Here is a 27,604-nt window from a genome sequence, read left to right on the forward strand (position 1 = left end):
GTATGGAGAGTCAATTGAAATAACAATTACCGACCCTGTAACAATTATTGAAATTAAAATAATTTTCAAAATCCATGAACAAGCCTGTGAGGCTGTGACAGTTTAAACTAAAAACATTGTATGTTTCTAGTCTTCTTTATGTATCTTGATTCAGTCAATCAATCTATAAATCAATCGATCAATCAGGGTTTTAGGGTTGTCCTACTATCCACATATCAAACTTGAGATGATCTTGCTAAGTCAAGAAAGAGATATGGACCTACAGCTTGTACTAGGTGTTTAAGGTTTAACGATTTAATAACTTTTTATTGTTTCAGTAATATTTTGTTAAAATTACTCAGGGTGCATTTCTAGAAATAAATCAGTGACAAGTTAAAAATACAAAGCTAAATTTCAGAGTAAAAAGATGAAAACACACATTCCAATGTTTTCTTGATGAAAGTTCTGAACATTTCTTTCAGTAACAGATCAAAAATTATAATGTTTTTTTTGTCACTTCAATAAAAAAATTGTTATTCAATTTCAATGTTAAACTTAGGATCATTTTCATTTCTATTTATCTATATCAATTAGCTGCCCCACCAAATAAAAACAGAGACTCATTCATCCTATGCCCCTTAAAGGGAATGTTCACAAAAATTGAAAGGGGGTATATATTTACGGCAAAAAATAAGCGAATTTGATCGCTACTAATCTTACTTCTATCTGTTGTGTCTATAAGGAGAAAGTTGTTAAAAACGACTCTTACCACAGAACATAGCATACATACAAATTCAGAAAGTTGCAATGTATGGCTTTTATCCTAAATTAACAATTTAAATTCAAACAAATTGTTGTGCGAGTGTTTTAATATCTTACTTGGACCTCGCCAACCATCTTTCTCCCTTCCCCTAAAATCAACACTAGGGTCTTCTCTCTTTATTCTTGATCCCAATATAGAGATGCCAATTTTCTTTGGTCATAAACTTTAATTCAAAGTTTGAATATAATAGAGTTACATATAATATATGGCAAGACTATATTTCTGAGAATTCTGACAAGTGTAAAAAATATTCAGTTAATATAATTTCAAAGAAATTCAAGTAAAAACTCAAATGATAATACCAATAGTTTCTTGATAGGCTTTATCAAATATGCACAGTGGAGAAAAAAAAAATTTGACTTATTTTTTCCCTCATAAAGTTTAAATCTGAACAACCGTTTTTCAATTCTTCAATAGTAAGCAATACTTGAACTAGAATTCACACAGCATTTCAAGATAACTAGTATTCAAAGGAATTCAAGCTGTATAGTATTAACAGGAATTCAAGATAGATTAGACTAGTATTTACAAGAATTCAAGATAGATTAAACTAGTTCAAGAGTTGTAATTTATTTACTTGTTGTTTAATTGAATTAATTTCTTACTTTATTAATAATTTTTCTTTCATTTAAATATTTTTTATCAGGAATCTTTTTATTACTTGTTAATTTAATTGATTCTATTTCTTACTTTATTGTAAAAATTTAATTTAATTTTCATTGGATCTTTAACTAGTGACCCTCTACTTTTTTCATTGACTTTTTAATTACCATCAATTAATTTCTTTCTTTTTTAGTGATGCCGCCGAGATGCACGCTCATCAGAAGCTCAGCTTTCGCCAATCCTTGTGACCTTTCCCCTGATGAGCTTAGCCTCCTTTTGGTTGAAACTACAGACAATTTTGGAACCAACCTTCTATCCAGGACTAACTGGAATGGAGGAGCTCTTGGCTGCCCTCTGCCACCCTTACTGGTGACAACTGCAGAGTAGATTCCGCCACCTTTCACCTACTAGGGAAACTATGGGCCAACAAGAACATTAACGCCACCAGCCTCTGGCCTACACAGGCAGCTACTACTTTATCCCTCACAATCGAGGATCTAACTATTTTCACTTTCCCGGATAATTCTATGGTCTCCAATTACATCAGCTCTGCCGACCTGCTGTTCTTCTTCTCTCAAGCAGGAGAAGTACAAAAAGACGAAGATTTTTCTCTTGCCGGAGTATTGGAATTTTGCCTCAGAGCTTACCCTTACCCTACAACTGATGCCTTTGCTAAAGTGGTTCTACTGCTCTTCCTGTGCGACTAAGCAGAGCTGTCTGCCAACCCTCTCTACTTAGATCCAAGGTTTCCCGGTATTCGCCTCAAAGAAGTTGAAATCCCCCTGGCTCCCCCTCCTATGCTCTCACCTGTGGAGAAGACCTGGGGTTTTCCTCTCATCTGCGCCATCTTCCCTGGTTCGGACTGGGAAGACGTCCCTGGCTGCGTCATAGGTGATGGTCTGCGCTTTGCTCTCCCTGAGCTTCTTCGCTCTGCCAGCCTTCCAGACGGAAAAGCTAACTATGACAGCTACCTCTCAAGACTAAATGAACTCGCAGAAAATGAAGATTCTCTCTGATCAAAGGCCCCAACTCTTTTCTGGCCTCCAGCTGTGGCTGCTCTGGTGCAAGCAAGCCCTACTTTAGGTTGGTCTTTTTTCTTCACTTTCCTTTAATTACTTCATTTTTAATATTGAGCTGAACTACTCTAGCTTTTATTTCTACTTGTTTACAAACAGTGTTTATGGATTTCTTTTTTGTTTACTATTCTAATTTGCGTTAATTTTTAATTCTATTTGATATTAATATCTTTAACTTATTATATGTTAGTTATTCCTCTTATTGCTTAAAATCATTAAGATAGTCATAACAAGACATCCAAAATGTATCAAATTTAACATGGAATCCAGATTGATATTCAGGAAATTTTTAAATATTAAAATTTTCCTGGACAAACTAAATCTATAACAACTGTATTAAGAAAAGCAAGTTCTAAATATGATATAATTCCCTTCAACTCAAATATTAGTGGAAAATATAAAATTATTTAAGTTAATATACAACATTCTTGGTTTCGTAATGTTCACTAAAATTTGTTTAATCTGTACGTCAAATTTAGTGGTCTCTTTCTACATCAATTTTTAAAAAGGGTTATCCTTTTTTCCAATTTTGACATAACTAAATAACAGACTTAAGTGGATTTGAAAAACACTAGTTATATTCACTATTTCATACTTAATTTTGAATTACGAATCCAATGTGTTCCCACTTAAAACTTTTAAATGCAAAATAACCTATTTAGTGGTTTTAATCAACATTTACAATGTATACCAGTCACCATTTACAAATTTCACTGTTTTCTCACTTAAGTTTTATTGTTTTAAAGGTTTAAATGAAGACATTTCGAAAAATGCTTCTCCGCAGAATTTCTTCTGGAATTTTTTGTAGCTTAAGACTTCCACTTCCTGTACATCCTTGAAATCATCTTGTTCAGGGAAGCACTCACGATCAACATAATTTCATCATCCTTTGACATCAATTTTCCATCAATTAGGTGCTGATTAGCACCCTTATCATAGAAGGCAAGAACATCTCTACCCCTTAAATTGATANTTTAATTAGTCATAAGTTCTCTCAGAACTGAGCTCAATCACTGTTATATGCCGATCTATCTGATCTGCTGTCTCCAACATATTAGTCCCCTTCAGTAGTGTTCTGCTTTGAGTACGAGGATGATGATTCTGATGGAATCAAGTCTAGTTTTCCAAACTCAAAGATTTTCCATTGACCTGGGTCCAGTACCTTCTTCCAACTTTCTTTCTTTCTTGGCAGCTGGTTTAAAATTTCTGAAAAAAATTCCAATTCTTCAGATTCAGAACCTTCCTCTGTAATGTACTTCCAGGATTTTTTAATTCTGTCGAATTAGCAGTATTTGCTAGATAGATTTACAGCTTATTTGTTTGTGCTTTAGGACCGCAGAGAATAGTTCTCTCTAACAGAGTAGTCGTCCCAAGAAAGATAGTATTCATCTTCTATTATATTAGATTTGATCTCCTGTACTACTTTCTGTGGACCAAACATGCATATTTGAACCAGTTCTCCTCTTTTCATTGTCATTATTCTGCTTGGCTTCTATTTTGTTTATTATCTGTCTGAACACTGGTCCTTTGGTGTTTTTACCCAGCTCTGCCACGCTCATTGGTTTAAATTTCTGAGTACTTCTTTGAGCTGCGCTATTTGTAAATGGCTAGACTAGCTTTTTTTTGTAACTGCAGCCCTCCCGGTCTGAGTGTATTTTGGAACATGTGAAGAAAGATGATGGACTTTCATTTCCAATAGCATCTGAACGATTGTCATCCTTCTGAACTTTCAAGTGGAGTCTTGAATAACTTCCTAATCCCAGGGGGTAAATTTTCCCTGTTTCTCTTCCTACTACTTGTTTTGGTGGGTAAATTCGAGTTTGAATCAACTGGAATTTCAGGTGTTATCAACTTTGCTTCATCTATAGCAATTAAAGGTTTAGACTTCTTTCCTTTTCCCAGTCCTTTTCCATTTCTATCTGGTTTCCCTGTACTTGCAAAGGTTTCTTTTCTTTAATTTTCAACCGTCTCATGGTTTTGTGATTTTTTCTCCTTTGTTCTTTGAGATTCTTTCTTGTGTTCAGTAAACAACATTGTAGCAAGCTCCAAGCTTAAACTGTCTCTCTGTTTTCCCGTTCTACTTCATCTGAATCAAGATCATCTTCCACAATGCCAAGGATGGCAATAATCTTATCTAAGGCCATCAACTGTGTGCCATTGTCAACAAAAAGAATTGCAGGTACACAATGGCAGGAAGAATGCCTTTCAATTGCTAAAACCACATCTTGGGTTTCTAGGCCTTCAAAAGCCAACATGTTTCTGGCACCTGTTAAAAGGCAAACAATTACTAGAGCATAAATCTTCTTAGTCTTGAAGGCATTCTTATATCATTGTCCTTAAAAACCAAAAACAATATCAATTTGACGATAGAAAGGTGGTGCAATGTGAGTTCTTACAGATGGTTGGTTCAACATTCCCAAATCCAGGGTTCTTCTGACAATGATTCGACTTATGGCAGTGTTGACAAATTCTCTGAAGGACTCTTCTTGGGTTATTCAATACCATCATGGTTTTATTCACCTCACGAAGTGTAGTTTCTACTCCTGAGTGAACTCTGATGTTGTGGTGAGTATGCATGACAAATGCAAAGAAGAGATCAGAGTCAGCAAGCACAACTGGCAATAAAGATTTTATTTCAGTGTAATCAAAGATGACATAAAATCCCAGACCTGACTGAGTTACAGGGTTTTCTTCAAGAAGTCTTCCTTCATAGTAGAGTATATCATCTTTCTCTAAAAGGGAGTCTATCTTCTTCTTGGAAAGTACAGATTTTAATCTGTTGGATTCAAACCTGCATAGATAATCCTTGGCATAGAACACAAAAATCTTTTCCATTTCTTCCTCAACACCTCCTGTTTCATTTACTGCTTTACATATCAAGCAGGTTTTGACCTTATTTAGTTCTTTGAATATGTGAGCTTTGTGACTGAGGATTGCTCAGATTTTGAAACGTTTTGAGAGGATTCCTATAGTTTTTGACCAACCATATTTAATAATATCAACAAGAGCTAACAAACCTTTACCAGCCTTCAGGGCAAAGGAAGAGAACTTAGTTTGACAGCAACAATTGTTACAGTGATCAAACTCATCTTGCATTCCATGACAAATCTGGAATGGTATTAAGATTTCACCTTGATGAAACCTTGACAGTGAGTACTATTACGTACTCCAGACTGTAACAAATGCACAGAATTGGCATTACCAGTATCAACCAATTGTTCAGGGAAGCACTCACCATCAACATAATTTCATCATCCTTTGACATCAATTTTCCATCAATTAGGTGCTGATTAGCACCCTTATCATAGAAGGCAAGAACATCTCTACCCCTTAAATTGATAGGTTGCATGACAAAAACTGATTCATAATCTGACTCTGGAATAGTTTAGGCTTATAGAGACATTGATATCTTCTCCTGAGCAAGTGTTGATGGCAAGAGTTTCGACACTTGGATCGTTTTTCTTAGTTTCTGTCTTAGGCTTGCACTTGCAATCTCTTGTTGTGCACTTAGAACACTTTTCAAAATGGGCAGCCATGTAAAGATGAGCAGCAAGTTTTATGGGTCCCTGTACCTTGTTTGGGTTAAAATTAACCAGATACTTCTTCCAACATCCCAGTCAAAGTCTTATGGGTTTAGTGTGATCATTTCTTTTGCAGAAAAGTTTGATGCAGATTTCCCATTCTGATCAGCTGATGACTTGCATTCAATGCATAACAAATCAGAAGGTACCTTATTTGTACAACCTCTTTAACATCCTTCAAATGAACCAAGGCATGTGAAACAGTTCTGTCTCATGGCCAATTGTTTTCTGGTGGTAAGAGATTTAGCAAAGAACTCCTGACACTCACCTATTTCATTAGTACTTGAATTTCTTCCTCGAGTCTTGAGTTTTGTCTTGTTTTCCCTTTTGGCTTGGATTTTTTTTCTGGAAAGGGGAAGAAACTGAATGTGGCCCATCTTCAGAAGTACCTTGACATTCAAGATCACAGAATAAACAGTCTTTATAATCCTAGGTGAAATGGTTTTTTCGGGTTTAGAATTCCTTGGTAGATGAGACATTCAATTCAAAACTATTGAAAACAGTTGCTGCAAGTATAGAGAAGGGTTTTGCCCCTCTAACTCTCCTATAGCCTTCATTTTCCGACATAAGTTCTTGTCTGAATGCAAATTTAGCCCTTTGCGGAACAAAACTTAGAAGTTTGGAAATAAACACACTTGAGTAAATGAGAGCATTCAGCTCTTCTGCAGGCATGTTTAAAGTCTTGTTGAGCTCCTTGAGTTTGATCAAAGCAGAGTTCAACTTCCTGTCAGAATTTGTGACAGCTACTGAAGAAATAGCATCATCAGGAATCATTTCCTTTGCTAATTTCTTCAGGATATTATCAGTTATGACTTTAACGTCACCAAACCTTTCAATTATCAATTCAATTATCAATATCCTCATTTCAGTATAATTCTCCTTCATTTCATGCAATTCCAATTGGACATTCTAATGAAGGTAATGTTCAAAGAGAAATGTAGCTCTTTCCTTAGATGACCCTTGCTTCCTGTACAATATCTTCTATCTCTTTTATAAAGAAGACACTTTGAAAATAAGTCTTCCTCCCCATGTACATGCTTGAAATCATCTCTGGATTGTTCAGGAGATTGACCCATCCAACATCTCAGAACAAAACCATTCAGCTTATAACTTAAAATTTCCCTTTCATATTTAACATTATTAACATTGTTTTACAGGATCTTATATTTTGATTTTGGTTTCACCAGTAACTCTGACATTAATACCTAAAATGGCCATCCTAGAGTTTGTTGAGAAAACATTAACGAAAAAAAATTAACAATTTGATCCTGTTCAACATTGGATTTCCATGTTCATGTTGTTTTTTCAAAAAAATTCAAGCAAATAAAACTTATCAATATTTTTGAATTACTAAAAATATATTAGAAACTTTATAAAAAGTTGAATAATACGAAAAACTGTAATCTTTTGTAAAACTTTGAGAGGGTGGACCGGCCTCCTTTAAGAGTATAGTGTAAAGGAGCACCAGCTCCAATACCTTTATCTTTCAGTTGATAAATTTCCAACTGAGAAAAATGCATGGGTCCAGCGCTCCATGAACACCGGACCCATGCCAGGGTGCCGATCAACCCTTTCATCATTCTATCTCATTTAAAAACATCAAAACAGAATAAAAAATTTAAAAAATAAAAATCAGTCAAACTTAAACAGGATTGTTAATTTTATTGCCCTAAAGATTGTGAAAATGATGAAATTGTATAAAAAGTTTAATAAGGTTAACATTTTTCTGATGGTGAGATGAATTGTTCCAGTTTTTTCCTCAGAACCTTTGATGGAAAATAACATTTCTGAGAGTCTGTTTTCGAATGTTTTAATACACTTTAATGAAAACATATTGCTTCCAGATTTTGTAGAAAATTATATTCCTTTGTTGTACTTTGTTCCCTGATTGCATTGAAATTTGTAATTCAGCTTTCTTTTCAATTTTTTAAAATCTCATAATTGGACTTTGGTTTTCTGAGAACAGATATTTATTCATTTTAATATAGATATCTCTGCATCATCGGTTACTTTTTAATAACCTTATTTCGAGTATATTTTGGATGAATTTTCTCCTTATTTTTTGTGCAATTCTGTTCATTTCCATTATTTTTTATGTTCCATNATAACCTTATTTCGAGTATATTTTGGATGAATTTTCTCCTTATTTTTTGTGCAATTCTGTTCATTTCCATTATTATTTATTTTCCATTTTTTTTTATCGCAAGTAGGACATAGAGGGGGGGGGGATGGGACGTCTGCCATCCTGTGTATTTGTCTTTAGTCACTATCGGTGAAAAAAAATTGAGTGTAAAGATCAAATCCCCTCCTAATTTTTCCTGTTCAAAGTTTTCTTATTCTTTCTTGTTAATCTTGCTTTAAGCACCCATCTCTACTGCCAAGAGATTTCCCTTCCACTTTTTTCTGTTCAATTTCTTTTTTCTTCTTGCTTCTTGCTTCTTGTTTTTACACTTTAAGGCCTTTCCAAATAGTTCTTTTAACATCTTTTTACCCATAACTGCACCCCTTATACAAAATGGGGAGTTGTGATCCCTGAAAGCTCTCTTGAGAGGTATCTTCCATGGCAGTCCAGTCCTCACATCTGGTCGAGTAAAAAACCGGTATCGTTGTGCATGGCTTGTATTCCCACGAGGGGTTAAACTCCTCTTTCAGTGCACAAAGCTCAAGATGAAGTTTCAAAAATTTTGGTATCCAACTCTTTGAGGGTTTGGCAATGCTTCACTGGATACCTAAACTGTTGGTTGCCTAACTACATTTTGGAATGCATTTTGACCATTTTGGGGTATTAAGCTATTATGAGGCTGATTTCCCATTTCATTTGCATCACATGTAGATGGCACTGCCCTTAGGTTGTTGTGTGATTTACAAGATGTGCCTTGATAAAGTGTACCATGGTTATGGTTACTCATCACTATGATTGTGGAGAATGAAGCAACACCTTGAGTATTTAACAATATAGTTTAACTTGGTATTGGTATTCAGTATATTCATGTAAAAGGTTGATTTACATCCACAAAGCTAGCTTCCCTCATCTCAGGAGGTTGGGCCATTATCCCTTCACTGTCCTCAGGTTCACTGGGATGAGGGTTATCAACAAGGTCAATAAGGGCACCAATCTCAGGAACTTGGTAATATTGCATATCCTCTAACAGAGGATCTTGCAGTAAGTTCAGCAACATTTCTTCTCAGGCGAGAAATTTCTGCGCAGAAGTCCTTGTCTAGGACTTGGTTTTGAATGCCTGACCTTAAGTTACATTCTATCTTTTCTTCAATCTCATCTAGTTTGTTCAAGGTTTGGGTTTCTTGCACCTGTCTCATCTTTTCTTTAATATCAGTTATTCTGAAGAACGCAGCGTCCGTCCAAATTCAGAAAGTTGCAGCATACGACTCAGAACATAAAAAACAATTTAATTCCAAACAAATCATTCAGATATTACACCCAATTATCATCAATATTTTTTTGACCCATTCATATATAGTTGATTTAATATATATTTTTAATTTTTTATGATCTGTGAAAGACATTTATTCCTGTTTCAAGAATTTTTGATAATGAAGTTGACATTTTCATATTTTCCAGGTATGTATGAAAATCCAGCATCAGCAAAATATTATTTTTAAAAAACATAATCAAAGATATTATGAAATATTAACTATATTAGAATGTGCTGAAAAATAATTAATGACTATTGTTTGTAATATATGAATGATTTGTTTGGAATTAAATTGATTATTTTACGATCCGAGTTGCATGTTAAAACTTTCTGAATATGTATGGACACTACATTCTTCAACATGAGTTGTTTTTAACATTTTTTTCTTATAGACACAACAGATAGAAGTAAGATTAGCAGCGATCAAAAGCGCTTATTTTTTTTTGCCATAAGCCTTTACCCCTTTTAATTTTTCCCAAACACTCCCCTTAATATCCTTTATTGGGCATATTTTGGCCAGTGAATTAGCATGACCTGTGCCATGGTACTGTTATGTAAAAGTGGATCCTGTTATAGCGTGATGATAATCAAATAGGGGTCACAAATTTATAATAATTAAGTAATACGCAGATGATCAGCTGACACTTAGCAATGCAGTCTTTATAACTTCCGGTTTAACCAAACGCAGAATTAGAGAAAATTGACTATAAAATCAAATCAAATCATCAAAAAATGAAGTTGTCCTTTTCAAAACAAATCAAACCACAAAATGTTTCGCAATATTTGTGGAAAAAATTCAAGACATACGATGATGGTAAGGAAACCATTACAAACAGATCATAAAAAATCAAATTCAATTCCTTAAATTCACAATTAGAAGATTGAGTCAATTAAAGGTACCTTATACACCACTTTCTCTGCTACTGTCATAAAGTTTGATAGTCCAACATTCCTAAAAACCATTTCAAATAATTAGTAATTTTATCTTATGTTTTTATTCCAAAATTAAATTAATTTTACAATAGGGTGCATGTACCAACATGATCATAATTACTAATTAGCGACACTATTAAGATCGTCTTTATTTTTAAAATATTGATACATGTTATCAAATAAAAGTAGTATGACTAGTTAGAAAAGGTTCAAGTTTTTTGGACCTTAAAAGTAATGAAGATTTAAGATATTAAGACACTTTTTCTTCTTTATTTTTGGTAACCCAAAATTTAGGTTTCTTTTGTGTTTTAGCTAGAAAATCAATTTTTTTTCACTAAACAATGCCGAGTAAAAATCACATTGTCTTTAATTTACATGTATTCTGGGACACCCTGTACAGATACTAACTACTAACCTAGTGTAAGTAGTAATTGTTTTCTTTTCACTATCTATAAAACTTTCTTCTATCAAAGGAACACGTCGGGCAAATCCTAATAAAAAAAATTAAATATATAAATTCTTCTTTTTTCTTAAATAAAAACAATCAAAACCAAAATTGCTGTTTTTGAAAAAAAAAGGATATAAATGACTTATAATATATCAGTTATTCTTAACGCGATTTAAGGAGTAATGTTTTATTACTATTTCCGACTCCCAATGGTGCATTAAAAGCCTAATTTGAAGTGGGTATACGGATTATCCTTGTTTTTCTAACCGGAAACAAAATGATTTTAATCTCTATAAAATTGACTAGATAGAAAAGCAACGATTTCTTCTTCATCATTTCTCAGATAAATGTTTAATAAGTACCAATTTAAATCTAAAATGCAACTCATTCAATGAAGAGTAATCTCCAATAATGTATTGGAGTCCCTTTTATCATCAAAGGCTCAGATTAAATGTTAATTACCTGACAACCATTTTTCTCCCCATTTAGGAATCTTGTTAGTTTTTGTGAGAAAGCGTCGTGAGTAAAGAATAGTACCGTTTATCACCTCCCTAATATTAAATTTATACATCATGTACAGTAGACACTAGACATCTATGCAACTTGTTCATTTTTATAATCTTGTTTGTCTGTCTGTTTGTTTGACTGTTTGTACTTAATAAACGCCAAAACGGATGACCCAATCGAGCCCAATTTTTTATAGCAACAACAGAATGGGGGGATGGTGACCCACGCCCGTTTTACTTCTGACCGGCATGCACTTAACCATATAGACTCCGACACACCCGTTCTCCCACACGGCAAAAAGACTGTACTTGAAAATGCGCATTTGAAATAGAATGGACCAAAATTTAAGGTTATTTAAAAATTTATAGTTTCAGAGCAAGAGCAAAAGTGCAAAGCTAAAATTGATAAAAGAGAATGGGCGGTTAAGTGCCCAAAAAGTCTACTATACTGTAAAAAAACACTAACCTGTATACAGTATCTTCAGAGAGGACATGACTAGCAAAAGGATTAGGATATCTCTGGAATATGGCTCTGCAAACCTATGAAAATATAAAATTTAAATTGGATATTTATAAAGCACCTTAAATATTTCGCTCAGTTTAAATTACGATTTAAATACTTCGGAATTGAATAAGTAATACACTTTTCTTTTAAATGTTCGTTAATTTTAACCTGTTCGTAGGAAAAAGGATGTGTGTGTTCGGTATTGTAATATTTTGCCATTCTACTAATCTGAAATAGCAATACATTGTAAAATACGAATTTTCTAATAAAATAATTGTAAAACAAACAAACAACACTATTTCTTAATCTCACATATCAAGAATTAAGCATATCTGAATATGTAAAACAAAAATTTTCTTTATACATTTGTAACACTGTACATTTTAAACTAAAACATAATTCAACGAAATATGAACATTGGCAATTTTAATGTTATTTATATATTGTCTGTGCTCTTCAATACACAAGTTTATTTTTATGAATTTCAAATATTAAAAAATAGCTTCCCTACATAAATATGTAAATGGTTATATCAATTTTAAGATTTATCTCAAAAAATTAAATTTTCACATTTTAGAAAAAAAAAATTTCAATGCCGGAGAAAAATGATGTTTGAACATAAAGGGGGTTATTCAAGAAATGTATAACCTTGTAAAAAAAATAATATTAAAAAGGAACTAACTAAGTAAAAATGAATTTAACAGTTTTAAATAAGAACTGAGCTTAGAACTTTTAAATTGTATAAACTTGCAAACCCTGAGATCAAGATCAGAAACAACCTCAAGGAACTTTGAAGGAGAGAAGAGCTCAACCCCTATCTCGTCAATCTCGCTACCGGATGAGTCAGAACTATCCTCGAAGTCAGAAATCTCCATCAAGTCACTAAAGACCATTACATCTTGGTATTCTTCCTTCTGAAGTTTGTTGCTCATCGTTTTCTGCTTTTTCGCGCATTTCTTCGGTGCAACATTTTTCCTAGATTTGGGGGATTTACACTGGCTCAACCTTTTCGTATGTATCTGCTTGAGGCAACCTGGTTTACTCTGTTGACGGTATTGAATTCTATATATGCTCCACATATGAGCTTTCAAGCAGATAACAGGAGGCTTTTCCATAGTCCTGCAGAATCCACAAACTTCTTTTCCGTCAACGAGCATTACGTGAGTTTCTAGATAAAAATAATTAGAATATTTACATTACATTTCTATTAAATAAAATCGATTTAACCAGCCATGAACTTAGAATAAATATGATAAAAAAATATGCGTCATTGAAATATTTGTTTATTTTCAAAGTACCGCACAAACAAAGTAGAAAACTATCAAATTCTATAAATTCTATACCGTGCAGATGGACATCTAGGTTGGTAGATCTCACTTCACAAAATTTGCAGAACAACTAAAAAATAAATATTAATTTGCAAAACTAATATTTTTTTCTTCAAAAGACAAGGAAATTCAGAGCTCCAAAAACAATCCTAGAATTTGCCCCCCCTCACAAATAGATTCTAGTACAATAGATGGCAACGTAGAATTTGTTCACTCTCAGTACAGCTGTATTCTTACGTCACAGTACCAACTCAGTTTATGTGTTTGACAAAATTATCAATATGATAATTTTAAAATAAAGTGCTTGTCTTACAGTAAAATAAGTGCAATTTTAAGCGTTCTTTAGTTTCTGTTTTCTCACTAATGTGGGAAAATTTTATTTTCCTTGTTATATTTGACACTTCGTCGTGTATAATTCATCCATTTCTCTGTTGCCACCGTACTTGATAATCTCTTTGAGTTTAACTGATGCTATTAGGAAGTTTTCTGGGGAATGGAAAATATTAAGAATTTAAAGGAACTGTCGACGTTAGCTTAGAGTGACATGTCCTATTCACAACAACACCTTTCAAAGCTTTGTCTTAAGATAGTTTTCAATTTGGTTTCTCCATAAAGTGACATGCGGAATTTACAAACGTCGGATGTTACAAAGGTCGGACAGTATATACATCGGACTGGTACAACGTCGGACTGAGACAAACGTCGGATTGAGACAAACGTCGGACTGAGACAAACGTCGGACTATTACAAACGTCGGACCAGTACAAACGTTAGACAGGTACGTTTATAAGGTTGAGTTTGCAAAGAAAAAAACCATAGCTATAAGAAATAAAATAAAAACCACTCAATTATTGTGATAAAAATCAACTGAACAAAGTCTCATCCTTTGAAGGTAGCACAGTATAAAAAAAACACCAAAAAGGAATTGAGTTCAATTGTCCCAACCTCTGATGTTTCAATGCCTATATCTTTGCAACCCGATGTCGTATAACCTTTAAAATTTCATTGAAATCCATAAGATCAAACAGTTTAAGTTTGTAAGTATCAAAGGTTAATACAATTACCAGATTGCAAAGATTTAGGGTAAGAATATTTGAGTTAGTGACAAGAACTCAGTAACTTTTGGTAGATTTGTATTAACCAGTGGATAACAAGAAATAACCTTTTAAAAAAATCTTAAAATCCAAATAATTTTTTTCCTTAGTCCGACGTTTGAACTGATCTGACGTTTGTACTGGTCCGACGTTTGTACCAGTCCGACGTTTGTACCAGTCCGACGCTTGTACCATTCCGACGTTTGTACTAGTCCAACGTTTGTTCTGTCCGAGGATTGTAAGTCTTAGGTTTGTACCGTCCGACGTTTGTACTGGTACAGTTGTAAAGGGTACCTTTGTTTATCAGGCATGTTTCTCTTTAAATGAAAAACAATTAAAGCGACAACTTCTTTAAATTCTAACGTTGAAATTTAATCTTTAAAAATTACTTTGTTCCTTGTAAGTTTTAAAAAATAAGTTTCTGTGCGTAAATATTAGAATATTGGTTATGCTAAATTGGACATTTTTGAGGATAGAAGCATAGTCTGAGGGATTGAAAATATGTATATTGTATATTGAAGACAACTGAAGTCTTCCTCCTCTTGTACATCCTTGAAATCATCTCTGGATTGTAATAAAATCTAATGTTTAAGCCTCTAAAACGAAGGAAAGGTTCTAAATTAAGAATGTGCGGCGTCACACTATAAGTGTGGTGAGCCTTGGGGACCTTGGCCTGACATAATTACAGCAATATTTCTACTGGACTAGATCCATCTAGATTGTTCCAAAATCTTCCTTGCCATTCATACCCTACAATATAAATACCTGCACATTGCTGTGGCCCGCCATAAATGTAGAATTAAGACTGACCTTGGATCGTTTGCGTTTAGATTCAACAATAGATCCATCATTCAAAGCTTCCACAATTACTCCATTCTGAGTGTTCCCTTCAGATTGATCAGTCATCAGGTGTTCAGAATAATTTTCACTTCTCATCCTTCTCAACGTTACCTGGCAGTTCATTAATTTGATCGATCCGACATTTTTCTTTGTCATCAATTTCCTGCCGCGTTTCTTGTTGTTATTCGCAATGTTTAACGGTAAAAGTATCTTTTGATAAGTTGGGTGTAAAATGCTGGAAGAGACTGATAATGTTTTAGGTACTGGAGTAGATGTTTTAGATACTGAAGTAGATGTTTTAGGTACTGGAGTAGATGTTTCAGGTACTGGAGTAGATGTTTTGGGTAGTCGAGTAGAATGTTTAGGTTGTGGAATAAATTTTGAGGAACCAGGACTAAGGCTATGAATACTAGACAAACTTGGGAACGATCTGAAGGGGCTGATTTTGTCAGCCCCTATTGGTTCAGTTAGCAGGGTAGACTCAAACACTGAAAAAATATTTCATATATTTCTCATACTGATTTCGCAATAAATTTCGAAATTTAACTTTTTACATTAGAATTTGAGGAAAATATGATTTAAATCATATCTTTTATCTCATAATCATTTTTTCCATTAACATGTTGCAGTCGGTCCTATACCATGTGTGTTTTATCATGTTTGTCCTATCCCATGTTTTTCCTATCCCATGTTTTTCCTATCCCATGTTTTTCCTATCCCATGTTTGTCCTATCCCCTGTTTGTCCTATCCCCTGTTTGTCCTATCCCATGTTTGTCCTATCCCCTGTTTGTCATATCCCATGCTTGTGCTATCCTGTTTGTCCTATCCTATGTTTGTCCTATCCCCTGTTTGTCCTATCCCATGTTTGTCCTATCCCATGTTTTTCCTATCCCCTGTTTGACCTATCCTATGTCTGTCCTATCCCCTGTTTGTCCTATACCCTGTTTGTCTTATCCCCTGTTTGTCCTATCCCATGTTTGTCCTATCCCCTGTTTGTCCTATCCTATGTTTGTCCTATACCCTGTTTGTCCTATCCCCTGTTTGTCCTATCCCGTGTTTGTCCTATCCCCTGTTTGTCCTATCCCCTGTTTGTCCTATCCAATGTTTGTCCAATCCCATATATGTCCTATCCCAGGTTTGTTCTATCTCAGGTATGTCCCATCTCATGTATGTCCTATACCATGTATGTCCTTTACAAATTTTGTCCTATCCCATGTATGTCCTATCGCACTGTTGTCCTATCGCACTGTTGTCCTCAACCACATTATACCTGCTCTACTGCCCATATCCTCTGTCTCCGAGGACAATAAGGAGAATCCTCCTAGCAGACCTCTATTCTCCACATATTCTGAACACGAGTCTACTCCAGATATTCCAGTCTCTTGTCTTTCCGACATTTTATCTTCAAAAAAGAAACTGTTACTTACGTGCAAGTCGAAATAACACAATTTATCCAGTCATAAAATAGTACTTTTTCAAATATCAGAAAATTAAATGTAGATGTTAATTTTAAAAGATCACATGCAAAAAGATAGTTTCGATGATTACTTTGTTTTAATAGTAAATAGGAGAAAGTTAAGTTTGAACTAAAAGTATTTCCTCCATCATCTTGTTTATTATCATTTTATAAACAAACCCCCCCCCCCCCTCCCCCGCGCCAGCTAACAAGAGATGGTCAATAAGCCCAATAAAAGTGTTTACGAAAACGCTTCAGTCAAGGAAACTAAAAATCAGGGATTTATGAATGATTACATTTTAGTGTGACTAAAAAATAATTCTAAGTTTATGAGACACAGAGGTGCTAATAGTTTGAAAACAGCAATACTACAAGGTTTGAGGTACGGTTTTAAAAAAGATTTTCCAGGGCTTTTACAAGAAACATATTGACCTGAAATCATGCCCCCCCCCCTCACGCATAAAAACAAACAAACAAAGAAGCAAGTATCTTTTTAAATGAAATATTTTAACTTATTATTTCCTGATTTTTAATGGACATTGTATAACTCTAATAGATTCAAATGCGAGGTCACGCAAATATTGCGCAAAAAGTTGAACTTAAGATAGAAAAAAATAAAATTGAAGAAAAAAATTAGCTGGGACAAAATTTAACAAAGAGAAAGACACGGTTGAACCGGACAGACGTGGTTCAACCACTTTTTTGAGGTTGAACTGGCGCAAAAGAAAGTAGTTGAACTACGTGTGCACAGTTCAGCTTCAACTCGCTATTCATTAAATCTAAGAGAAAGAAAAAATCAAGTTTGAAACGAGATTTTGTTGAGTAGAGCGGAAAAGTTACATGTTTTAAGTTTTAATGAGGGGTGGGTCTTGGAGGAATAGTTAAGTACAGAGTACAAAACAGTAGAAGAATACTAGGGAACTGAGTAGAGTAGAGTACAAAGTTGTGTAGTACACATCATACAGTAGATCAGAGGAGTACAGCGTACATCAGGTTTACATTGAACTGGACTCACATGTGACCTAAAATAAAATGAGTTCTAGAAACTTCATAATAAAAAATTTAAAAAGAGTATTAACTTATTTTAGCTAAAAACTACAATGTACAAAATAATAACTGTTCTGGTGTGTTCTTGTAACATGTGTTGGTACTGCGGTTATCTAACTGTACAGTACGGTAACTATGTACAAAATAAAATGTACTGGCGTGTTCTTGTTACATGTATACTGTGTACTGTATAGGTACTGTAGTAAACTGTAGAGTAATCTTACAATGAACAAAGGAAAACTACATAAACTGGCGTGTTCTTGTGACATGTATATTGTAAAGGTACTGCAGTAATCTATACAGTAGTGTTAATATGTATAAAATAGAACTGTACTGACGTGTTCTTGTGACATGTATATTGTAAAGGTACTGCAGTAATCTATACAGTATTGTTAATATGTAAAAAATAAAGCTGTACTGGCGTGTTCTTGTGACATGTATATTGTATAGGTAATGCACTAATCTGTACAGTATTGTTAATATGTAAAAAATAAAGCTGTACTGGCGTGTTATTGTGACATGTATATTGTAAAGGTACTGAGTAAACTATACAGTATTGTTAATAAGTACAAAATAAAGCTGTACTGGCGTGTTATTGTGACATGTATATTGTATAGGTACTGCACTAATCAATACAGAATTGATAATATGTATAAAATAAAACTGTACTGGCGTGTTATTGTGACATGTATATTGTAAAGGTACTGAGTAAACTATACAGTATTGTTAATAAGTACAAAATAATAACTGTACTGGCATGTTCTTGTGACATGTATATTGTATAGGTACTGCACTAATCAATACAGAATTGATAATATGTATAAAATAAAACTGTACTGGCGTGTTCTTGTGACATGTACATTGTATTCGGTACTGCAGTTATCTGTACAGTATTGTTAATATGTACAAAACAAAAACTACATATACTGGCGTGTGCTTGTGACTTGTTTTGATACTGCGGTAATCTGTACAGTACGGTAAATATGTACAAAATAAAACGTACTGGCCTGTTCTTGTAACAAGTATAGGAACTGTAGTGAACAGTAATGTAATTATCTACAAAATAAAAACTGTACTGGCGTGTTCTTGTAACACGTATAGGTACTGCACTAATCCGTACAGTGCGGTTATCATATGTACTGGCGTGTTTTTGTTACATGTGCTGGTTCTGCAGTAATCTGTGAAGTAGTTAATATCTACCAAATAAAAACTACATAAACTGGCGTGTGTTTGTGCTATGTTTTGATACTGCAGTAATTTTTACAGTACAGTAACTATGTACAAAATAAAAACCATATGTACTGACGCGTGCACTGTACTTGTGCTAGATTGAAATTACCTGTTTAATGCTGTTTCTAAGTACAATATACGACGAGAACATTGTACAGTATAAAACTATCAATACTGACTTGTGCGTGTGACATGTTGTAGGTACTGCAGTTAACTGTACACTGTACAGTGCTGCAGGTATCTGTACACTGTAAGGTAGTGCAGGTATCTGTAAATCTCCTTCCTCCACTCTGCTGCTGGAATACCTAAATATCAATCAATCAATCATTTTAATCAATCCATCAACCAACTCAATCAATTAAACGATCAATCAACCAATCAATCATCTAAAATCAATCCATCAATGATTAATTCATAAGACAATGTTAATCAACCCATGTAATTTCATAATCTAAAAAAATTAGTATAATCCACTAAATAATCCATTAAAAATTCTAATAAATATTCTCTCAAATTATCCATCAAACAATCCATTTATCAATCAATACATTTTCTTTATTTTTCCAAACAAAAATTCAGATTCCGCAAATTTACAAAAGTTTGCCAAAACAAAGTTAGACATTATTTTCGACGATTTTCAATTTTAAATCTTAGATATGAACAGTATTCATTTCATTTAAATGAGAATCCGGATCCTGAATCTGTCCTGAAAAAAATGGATCCGGACATAAAACGTTGAACATTTCTTTAAGATTAAATGATTTTTTTTGACAAAAGAAGAATTTTAAAATCATTTCTTTCTTTTTTCGCTCATTTTATGTTAGAACTCGAAAATCCATTCAAATATAAGGAACATTTTTATATTCCATCTTTTTTTAACAGTTCAAATTTGGGTTTAGAGAACAAAAAGATGTTTTTTACAGTGGTTGGTCGATATTTTGTCCATTGGATTCGGATCCAGGAAGCCAGAATCCGGACCGGGACTGGATTCAAGACAATATTTTGAATCTGAAAGTCCACGAAAAAACACTGTCTAACCTCGATGGTATCCCCATCTTCCATCTCCAGAGACTTAGGTGTATCGCTCTCGTTAATTCGAGTTCCGTCGAAGGAGAACCGAATCGTCTGAAAATTTATGAAAAATTAATTTTCTTTTTCTCTAACTATCCACTTTTCATTTTTATACTTGCTGCACAGTGTTAAAACAATGTTAAAATTAAAGGAAGGATGTTACAAAAATATTTAATTGATAATAACGAAATCTCATAAATCTTAGCAATTCAAAAATAATAAAACCCACCTCCCCACTCACCGGTTCGTTTTCTTTAAAAATATTGCCACAAACTTAAACTTGCTAGTCCCTTTATCTTTGCAACATGATGTGTAAATATTTGATGTTTCAAAGTTTCAAACTTAGATTTATTGATCTAACAGACTTCATAGTTTGAAATATCTAGGGTATACGACGTTGGGTTGCAAGGATGTAGGAATTAAAAAATCAGATTTTGTGGCAAAGACTTTTTGCAAAACTAATACTAAGAAACCTAACAGTATCATTGTTAATATTCTAGAAATTTTACCTATCCTTTGATAATTCTATTTGCTAGTTTAGTTGAAAAGAAGAATCAACAGCAAATGATTAAAATAGAAGCTGGTGGCTGAATTTTTTTCTTTTTTTACTTTATCATTCTTACTCACTTCATCGTGAATTTCATAATGAACGTGCTGTAAAGTAATCATCTTGCTTTAAAGTTTAATTAGCTTTTCATTATAGCACGTGTGCTATAAAGTTTTGATTGGTTTCCGGATTTTCTCAAAAACATTTAGGATATTTCCAAAATATTTTTTCAGTTGAAAGGAAAATAAAATTGAAATCAACTTTATATTTAGACTTCTGTTTTGTTTCAATGGGTTTTTTTATTTAAAAGAGCCATTGAAATAACTCGAATAAGACAAGTACACAAACGTTTCATAAAATTACCTAACACAATTATTTTGGCACGACGTGCTTAAAGTTTTTGGACTTTAATTTTCTCAATATTTCGAAGGTTCTCACCTTTTTAGATTATATTTTTTTATTGTTTATATTATCTAACAAGGCTTGAACCTTCTGGATAAAGAGAAAATTTCTGTCCAAAAACTTTATAACACTGTGAACCAAAATAACAGTGTTATAAATAGTTATTAACGATAACCTAATATTCGCACGAATAATGTCAAATGAAACTCGGTTAGTTGGAATAATTTTCCATTTTTTTTTCAATCCTACCTTTTCCCTAAAAGTGTACCTGAAGTGCTAGGCCTGCTCTCTCGCAGTATGTCGACATGAGTTTCTTGAGGGCAGTATGCTTCTTGATCTTAAACTGTACGATGTTACCGTCCTGTCCCATCACCTGAACAAGTTTATGTTAAAATAAGAATGCTCAATTCTTAAAAGTGAAATAAAATATTTTTTATTAACGATTCGTTATATAGAGATCAATGCTTGATCTCGTTTTTTGTTTATCTTCAGATTAATTTAATCTTTATTCAATATCCCGCATGATAATCGTACCCTGCAGAAATAACTGAAATTAAGACGTCAAATTAAGCATTAATCCTCAAATTATGAGCTCTATTGTGCAAATCAGCTGATCGGGATCATAAAAACTCAATACAAAAGTTCCCACTATCATTATAAAGCTTTTTTTGGCCTTGAAGCATCAGGGTCCGCAATGTCAGCTCAGTGCAGGCTCCAGACAAGAATTCATTTAAAAGTGAAATTGAAATTAAATAATTTAAAGCGCACCAAATATTCAGACCAAAAGTTAAATGCTTCAGTAATTTTTACCTTAAGATTAATGTGCTCCGGAGAGGTTTCTTCTTTAGCATCCGCCATTTTCTTTTTCTGAAATTATCAAAATTGCGAAAAAGGTTAAAAAAAAAAGTCTAGTAAGTAACAAAATCTCGTCCAACAAATGCGCGAAGAGATCATCTTTAAAATAATATTTTAGCGAAATCAAAACAAGATAATTAAAGATTTACAGAACTGAAACCAAGCAAACAAAATTACCCTTTTTGCTAAATTAAATAAGGTGTGCTGCAAGTATTTTAATATATGTTTTCAAACAAACTTGAGATTGAAAAAAAAACCTTGAGGGTAAAAAGGAAAATAAGAAAAATCAGAGACGAATAAATATACAAATCCAAAAACCTATAGTTTAATGTACGTTTTCACAATCAACTTGATCAAAAAAAACACGGAGTATTATTCTTCAAGATTTTAAATTTTTAAAGAACAAATAAATATTCATTTTGATAATTATGTTTAAAAAATACTAGTTTTAAGTAAAAGTTTCTGTGAATTCCAAAACTAATATAAATAAAATATTCCTTCTTTATGGGACTTCAGACGCAATTTAACGTCACCATACATTCATAAAGCGTCATGTCCGATTCACAATAGTACCCTATAATCCCTCATCTTAAGTTGCTTTTCTAAAGAGCCACGATTGAAAATATTCAATTAAAAAGATAGAAAAATGCAGATAAATATTCAAATTTCAAAGGGTACGGTTGTGAATTGGAAATGAATGGATGGAGGGTACACTTGAAATTGAGTCTAGAGTCCCTTTAGTTGAGCCGGTTATCATATGATCTAAGTGTTTACAGCGCCATCTTCCTTCCCTCCATAGACATCTCAACCGCGCGCCGAGGTTTGGACAGTTTCTTACGCTCAGCTGCGGCACGGAAATGTTTTTCGATCAAAGTTACCTGAACACGAATAAATTTTAAGCAGTTTATTAATAGATTTTTTTCATTTACTGTGTCGTCTTTCGTGAGGTTTATTTTAAATATATTTTTGCGGCTCAGCTACATTTTGCCTAGTCACAATTTGCCTAGTCACATTTTGCCTAGTCACATTTTGCCTAGTCACATTTTGCCTAGTTCACTTTTGCCTAGGTAACATTTTGCCTAGGTAACTTTTTGCCTAGTTCAAGTTTGCCTAGTAACATTTTGACTAGGGTAACATTTTGCCTAGGTAACGCAAGAGCATGTTTTTTGCCTAGTCAATAATTTTTTATAAAAAACAAATTTTGTCAAGAATTAAACATTTTTTTAAAGTTTAACCAGATAAATTTTAATGAATTAAAATTAATGAATTCAATTGTATTCTGTACAGCAATTTTAACATTCCTGTCACTCTACAAAAGATAAAATATGGTTATGTATCAGATATATATATATATATTTTTTAAATACATTTTACATAATCATGGAGTATACATAGTAATACATACAGGTGATCTTTATTTATCATTATTTATCTTCTGCTGGTCATGTGCAAGGGTTTGGATATAATCAGCTTTCGACATAGTATGGAAAGCTTCTACAACAAATTTCACCCTCTGTCTGGAGTTCTTTGATCTCTGCTTTCCTTGAACATTGGCATATTTTTCAATCACAGCCTTTTCTGTGGTCTTAGCTTTCGTCTTCAGCAGCTTGTTGGTATGTCCATGAGTTGGGAGTACATCCCCTACCAGAGCCGGCGATTTAAAAAATTCAAGAAAATACGACTCGGGTCTAAGCTGTTGTTGAGCCTTATTTACGGCTCGAGCTTTCGAATTTAAGTTGCATCTATTTTTCAACAGAATTTAGTTCATAAAACCGGTTTAATGTTGTATTTGGCGGATTTTCATAGTTGGAATTGGTGCATTCCTAGTTTTGATGAGAATAAGACCCAACATTGAGCCTTATTCTCCACTAAAACCAACCAAGGTCGGTTTTATTTTCATTGGGCCTAACTCCTTAAGTCGAGCCTAAGATCTCGCAGCTGTCAATCACGTGACACAAGCTGTCGTCATAGTTGGGTCGAAGATTGGGTCTTAAAGTCGGGTTTAAGGAATTACGGCTCGAGCCGAAGTTTTTAAATCGCGGGCTCAGGTTTCCAGTAGATATCCTCGTTGTTAGGGTTGCAGTGCATGATTTCTGGGAACAGCGCCAATTCTTGGTCTCTGCCCTCTCCCCATTGAAAACATAATAGAAGTTATTCTTATCTCTGTAGTTGGGCTTACCCCGCCTGGTAAGCCCTGCAGTTATCATGGGAGCCATTTTCAATGCGTCTCTCCTTCTGATTGGGTTAAAGAAAACTGAATGATATTCAAAAATTTGCGAAGTTTTTGCCAAAAAATTTGCGGATTTAAAAAAAAAATCTCGGATTATTGAAAAAAAATCTCGGATTGATGAAAATTTCTTTGTGAAAAAATTATTGACTAGGCAAAAAATTCGCTCTTTTGTTACTCTAGGCAAAATGTTACCCTAGGCAAAATGTTACTAGGCAAAATGTTACCTAGGCAAACTGTTACCTAGGCAAAATGTGACTAGGCAAAATGTGACTAGGCAAAATGTGACTAGGCAAATTGTGACTAGGCAAAATGTAGCTGAGCCCGTGGTCATTTTCAACAAATTCATGGGTATTTTTTATACTTATTAGTTCATTACCCAAAATAAATTTGTATTTCCCGTACAAAACTTAATTCCACCCAATCATTATTATTTTTAAAGGAATAAAAAAGGGGTCGGCTCTTCTAGCCGCCGAAACATATCCATGTGCAACACAAACGTCAAAGTTCTAGTGGGAAGCAAATTAGACCCCGATAAAATACCTTTGTTAGGTAACAGTGGAATTTCATGTTTTCAGAACACAATGTTAATTTTTGCATGTTTTGGATCCGGATTGGCATAATTTTGCGGATCCGGATCCGGGGTATTTTTGAAAGGGGTAAAATCAAACTCCTGAAATGATAATTTACCTCCTTCTTCTTAGGTTTACTTAGTTCGACGTCTGTAGCCCACTCCGGTCTAGCCACGTAGTCCTTGCTGCTTGGCATAGGAACCCTGGCTCTACCAATCCAACTAGAACAAAAATATAAATTTCTCTCATAATAAAGCTAGCTCTTCGCTCATATAAATCTGAAAATATGACAGGTTGAGCATAAAAATTGTAAATCGTCATAGCAGAGCTGTTTTTAGATTAATTGATAGATTAACGTTTATTTATATATGCAATTAAAGGCGAGGATCTTACAATATAAAAACATGTTTTCAGACTGATCTCTTCAAGAGGAATCAAGATACTCTACAGTACTTTTATTTGGATCTTTATTAAATATTTGAAAAAAAATAATGGCGTTTCATAAAATATGTCAGAAAATCTTAAGTAAAAGGCAAAAATAATCACAAAAAAAGAGAATGGGGTTGAATCAAAATTCAACCATAACATCCTTCAACATTAAATAGATATCAAAACCATTTTAACATTGGAAAAAGAAACTCTGATCACTCACGTCGTCAAATTCTTTTATAATCTAGATATTTATTTATAATCAGATTTAATTTTTACATTGTAATTCTTAGAAAGTATTACAATTTTTATATATGTTACGAAGTAATGTTTGCAGATAAGGTTTTTTTTCAATAAACAAAAGAAAATATTACGTAAAAACTCGAAAACCTTTTTTTGATTGATTGCATCTTATTCTAAGATAAATAATTACCCTGGATCTCCTGGTCGAAGTCCCTCCTCCGGTTCAGGCTCCTCCACTCTTCGTCTCCTGCAATCAAATCAAATCAAATCAAATCAAATCAAATCAAATCAAATCAAATCAAATCAAATCAAATCAAATCAAATCAAATCAAATCAAATCAAATCAAACCAAATATCAAATCATATCAAATCAAATTATCAAATTATCTGCTGCTGTATGCTGATCTAACAAACTGATATTTCTGTAAGTTGGTAATTATTTTTTTATTAAATATAACAAAAACAAACAAAATTAAGTGTTTCAGGAGAAAATATTTTTCGAATTATTATCGAATTTTACCTAGGACGTGCGCTAAATCAGACAAATTCGTACCATGTAAATATTGTAAATATATACTTAAAGCTTACTTTGCAGACAGAATTTCCTGATCCCGCTCTGCTCTCGTTTCTTTGTCATAATCCTAAATACAAGATCGAAAAATGGGACAAAAGCAAGAATAACAATTTACGCAAAGATTTAAAAAGAAAAAAAATCTTGCAAAAAATCAACTAAATTTCACATCTTATTAAAGTCAGTTTTTAAAAATTAAATTTGCTTGATTCACTCTAAAAGAGACAACATGTCAATAAGATTAATAAAACAAGAACTAGAACTGGAACTGGATATAATGGATGAGAAGGAACAAAAAAAATTTAAAAAGACGCTAAAAAGAAGAAAGGAACGTTTAAGTTTAATTACACGGATTATAGGAAAGAAGGCGACCACACATTGGATTCATTGAAAGCTTCTAGAAGGACTTCTAGACATGTCTCCTGTGGTCAACTTAGAGAAAATCTTGAAGCACACCCGGAAAATGAAACGACAAGAAGAACCGGAAGTTGTTGATAAATCGACCGGAAGTTTTATCAAAATAAGAAGTTTCTATATATATTTGTGTAAAAGTGCAATATTTAGTTTCCAATCCATAAATGGTGTGGTTTAAATTTGTTTTTGAATATATAGTTTTACAAAAGAAAAAAAGAAAAATATGCAAAATTATGAACAAATAGGCGACATTGATCATTACTCATTACATAACATATTTATCATTTCAGTTATTACGTAATCATCGAATCCTTCAACATATACATTATTTATTCTTGTATTTAAAAGTTCTTGTAAAACCGGAACTTTCCATGCATGGTTCAATGGGACATCAAAATATTTCATTTGTTTCTTAACTAACATTTTACTAAGATCAGAATCATTTGCAATGGAAAATAAATTTCTGCCAAGAAGTTATAAAGAAATCTAATGCAAAGCTTAGAACTTGCTTCAATAGTCCCATAGAAAAATACACATCTACTAGCTAACATAGTTTTTACAAGTAAACATTGTAAAATACTTTCAATCAAGTACCTATGCGTATCTCAAGGTACATTAAAAAGAATATTGGGATTGGTAGAATATTATTATAATCATTAAATATTATTATTATTATTATTAAATATTACATGTAACGTGTAAAAGTGTACCTTGTAATCCATAGATTTGTTGAAGATAGGTCTAGCCCAGTTATTTATTATTTTGCCAGCGATCACTTTGTTTTCCTTGATCTCTTTAGGATGCTTGTACAGATACATTACAGCCTAATAATTATAGCATTAGTTCATTGATTTCAATCAATTTAATGATTCATTGATTTATTAACTTATCGATTTATTAAGAGGTTTCTTTAATTTATTTATTTTATTTGCATTTGATCCACTGAAGATTTATTATCACTTTCATTATTTCCGTTATTTCTAATTTCATTTAATGTATCAATGAATCATGAATCAATGATTGAACTAATAGATTTTTAATGATTTATTCATTCATTTATGCAAAGCAGTGCATGAACATTTCTTAAAGATATATACGGTTTTTTAAACAAACAGTCAAAATTTGTTCTTTTTTCGCTTAGTGTTAAAGTAAAGCTTGATAACCCATTCGGACATTAGGAAGTTTTTAAGTCATAAGTTAACAGTGTTTAAACACAATAGATAACGAACCTTTCCTATCCCCGACTCCTTTAGTCTAGATTGATCATCAATTCTAAGGTTCTGTAGAAGTCTCAACAACTCCTAGAAAATCGCCATTTTATTTTCAAAAAGGGGATGGTGGAGTTGGCACATTTGATGTAGGGGGGGGGGGCCCTGCCTTCATTTTTGG

At 33.2% G+C, this 27,604-nt stretch overlaps 5 protein-coding genes across 11 annotated transcripts in view; all 5 read right to left on the reverse strand.

Annotated features, from left to right (window-relative positions):
* Positions 1 to 12,137, reverse strand: part of LOC111698665 (PRELI domain-containing protein 1, mitochondrial) — a 16,861-nt gene extending 4,724 nt beyond the window's left edge. Inside the window, exons 1-5 of the mRNA XM_023469059.1 lie at positions 12,057 to 12,137; positions 11,850 to 11,923; positions 11,340 to 11,428; positions 10,845 to 10,920; positions 10,397 to 10,448 (exon numbers count right to left, since the gene is read on the reverse strand). Coding sequence (XP_023324827.1) covers positions 10,397 to 10,448; positions 10,845 to 10,920; positions 11,340 to 11,428; positions 11,850 to 11,923; positions 12,057 to 12,107 — 342 coding nt within the window. The 5' untranslated portion in view covers positions 12,108 to 12,137. The remainder of the gene's footprint in view (positions 1 to 10,396; positions 10,449 to 10,844; positions 10,921 to 11,339; positions 11,429 to 11,849; positions 11,924 to 12,056) is intronic.
* On the reverse strand, positions 12,116 to 13,295 carry LOC111698666 (uncharacterized). Of its 2 annotated transcripts, none has more exons than XM_023469062.1 (3): positions 13,232 to 13,295; positions 12,644 to 13,056; positions 12,116 to 12,342 (listed from the first exon to the last, which is right to left on the reverse strand). In XM_023469062.1, the coding sequence occupies exons 2-3, from the start codon at positions 13,043 to 13,045 to the stop codon at positions 12,325 to 12,327; spliced, it is 420 nt and encodes a 139-aa protein (XP_023324830.1). In that variant the 5' UTR covers positions 13,046 to 13,056; positions 13,232 to 13,295; the 3' UTR covers positions 12,116 to 12,324. The 2 variants fall into 2 exon arrangements, with proteins under 2 accessions (XP_023324830.1, XP_023324829.1); XM_023469061.1 differs by having other exon boundaries at positions 12,116 to 12,395.
* Positions 13,296 to 14,725: 1,430 nt separating this feature from the next.
* On the reverse strand, positions 14,726 to 16,563 carry LOC111698668 (uncharacterized). The gene is made up of 2 exons (XM_023469067.1): positions 16,422 to 16,563; positions 14,726 to 15,638 (listed from the first exon to the last, which is right to left on the reverse strand). The coding sequence occupies exons 1-2, from the start codon at positions 16,546 to 16,548 to the stop codon at positions 15,061 to 15,063; spliced, it is 705 nt and encodes a 234-aa protein (XP_023324835.1). The 5' UTR covers positions 16,549 to 16,563; the 3' UTR covers positions 14,726 to 15,060.
* Positions 16,564 to 16,607: 44 nt separating this feature from the next.
* Positions 16,608 to 21,801, reverse strand: LOC111698669 (small ubiquitin-related modifier 3). Its single transcript, XM_023469069.1, has 5 exons — positions 21,715 to 21,801; positions 21,173 to 21,277; positions 19,923 to 20,009; positions 19,064 to 19,189; positions 16,608 to 17,629 (listed from the first exon to the last, which is right to left on the reverse strand). Exons 1-5 carry the CDS (start codon positions 21,760 to 21,762, stop codon positions 17,603 to 17,605), a joined length of 393 nt encoding a protein of 130 aa, XP_023324837.1. The 5' UTR covers positions 21,763 to 21,801; the 3' UTR covers positions 16,608 to 17,602.
* A 53-nt stretch (positions 21,802 to 21,854) lies between these two features.
* The window catches only part of LOC111698667 (IWS1-like protein), a 10,987-nt gene continuing 5,237 nt past the window's right edge, over positions 21,855 to 27,604 (reverse strand). The window contains exons 8-14 of one of the 6 annotated variants that reach the window (XR_002764583.1): positions 27,445 to 27,516; positions 26,926 to 27,039; positions 25,819 to 25,871; positions 25,421 to 25,477; positions 24,677 to 24,779; positions 22,474 to 22,637; positions 21,855 to 22,269 (exon numbers count right to left, since the gene is read on the reverse strand). Coding sequence is in view for 4 of the 6 variants with exons in the window: in XM_023469066.1 (XP_023324834.1) it covers positions 22,530 to 22,637; positions 24,677 to 24,779; positions 25,421 to 25,477; positions 25,819 to 25,871; positions 26,926 to 27,039; positions 27,445 to 27,516 (507 nt within the window). In the remaining 2 variants the exon portion in view is untranslated. Of the gene's footprint in view, positions 22,638 to 24,676; positions 24,780 to 25,420; positions 25,478 to 25,818; positions 25,872 to 26,925; positions 27,040 to 27,444; positions 27,517 to 27,604 lie in introns of all 6 variants that reach the window. The other 5 variants (XR_002764582.1, XM_023469066.1, XM_023469064.1 and 2 more) reach the window with 5 other exon arrangements.

This window comes from Eurytemora carolleeae, unplaced genomic scaffold, assembly GCF_000591075.1.
Source record: "Eurytemora carolleeae unplaced genomic scaffold, Eaff_2.0 scaffold300, whole genome shotgun sequence".
Classification (NCBI taxonomy): domain Eukaryota; kingdom Metazoa; phylum Arthropoda; class Copepoda; order Calanoida; family Temoridae; genus Eurytemora; species Eurytemora carolleeae.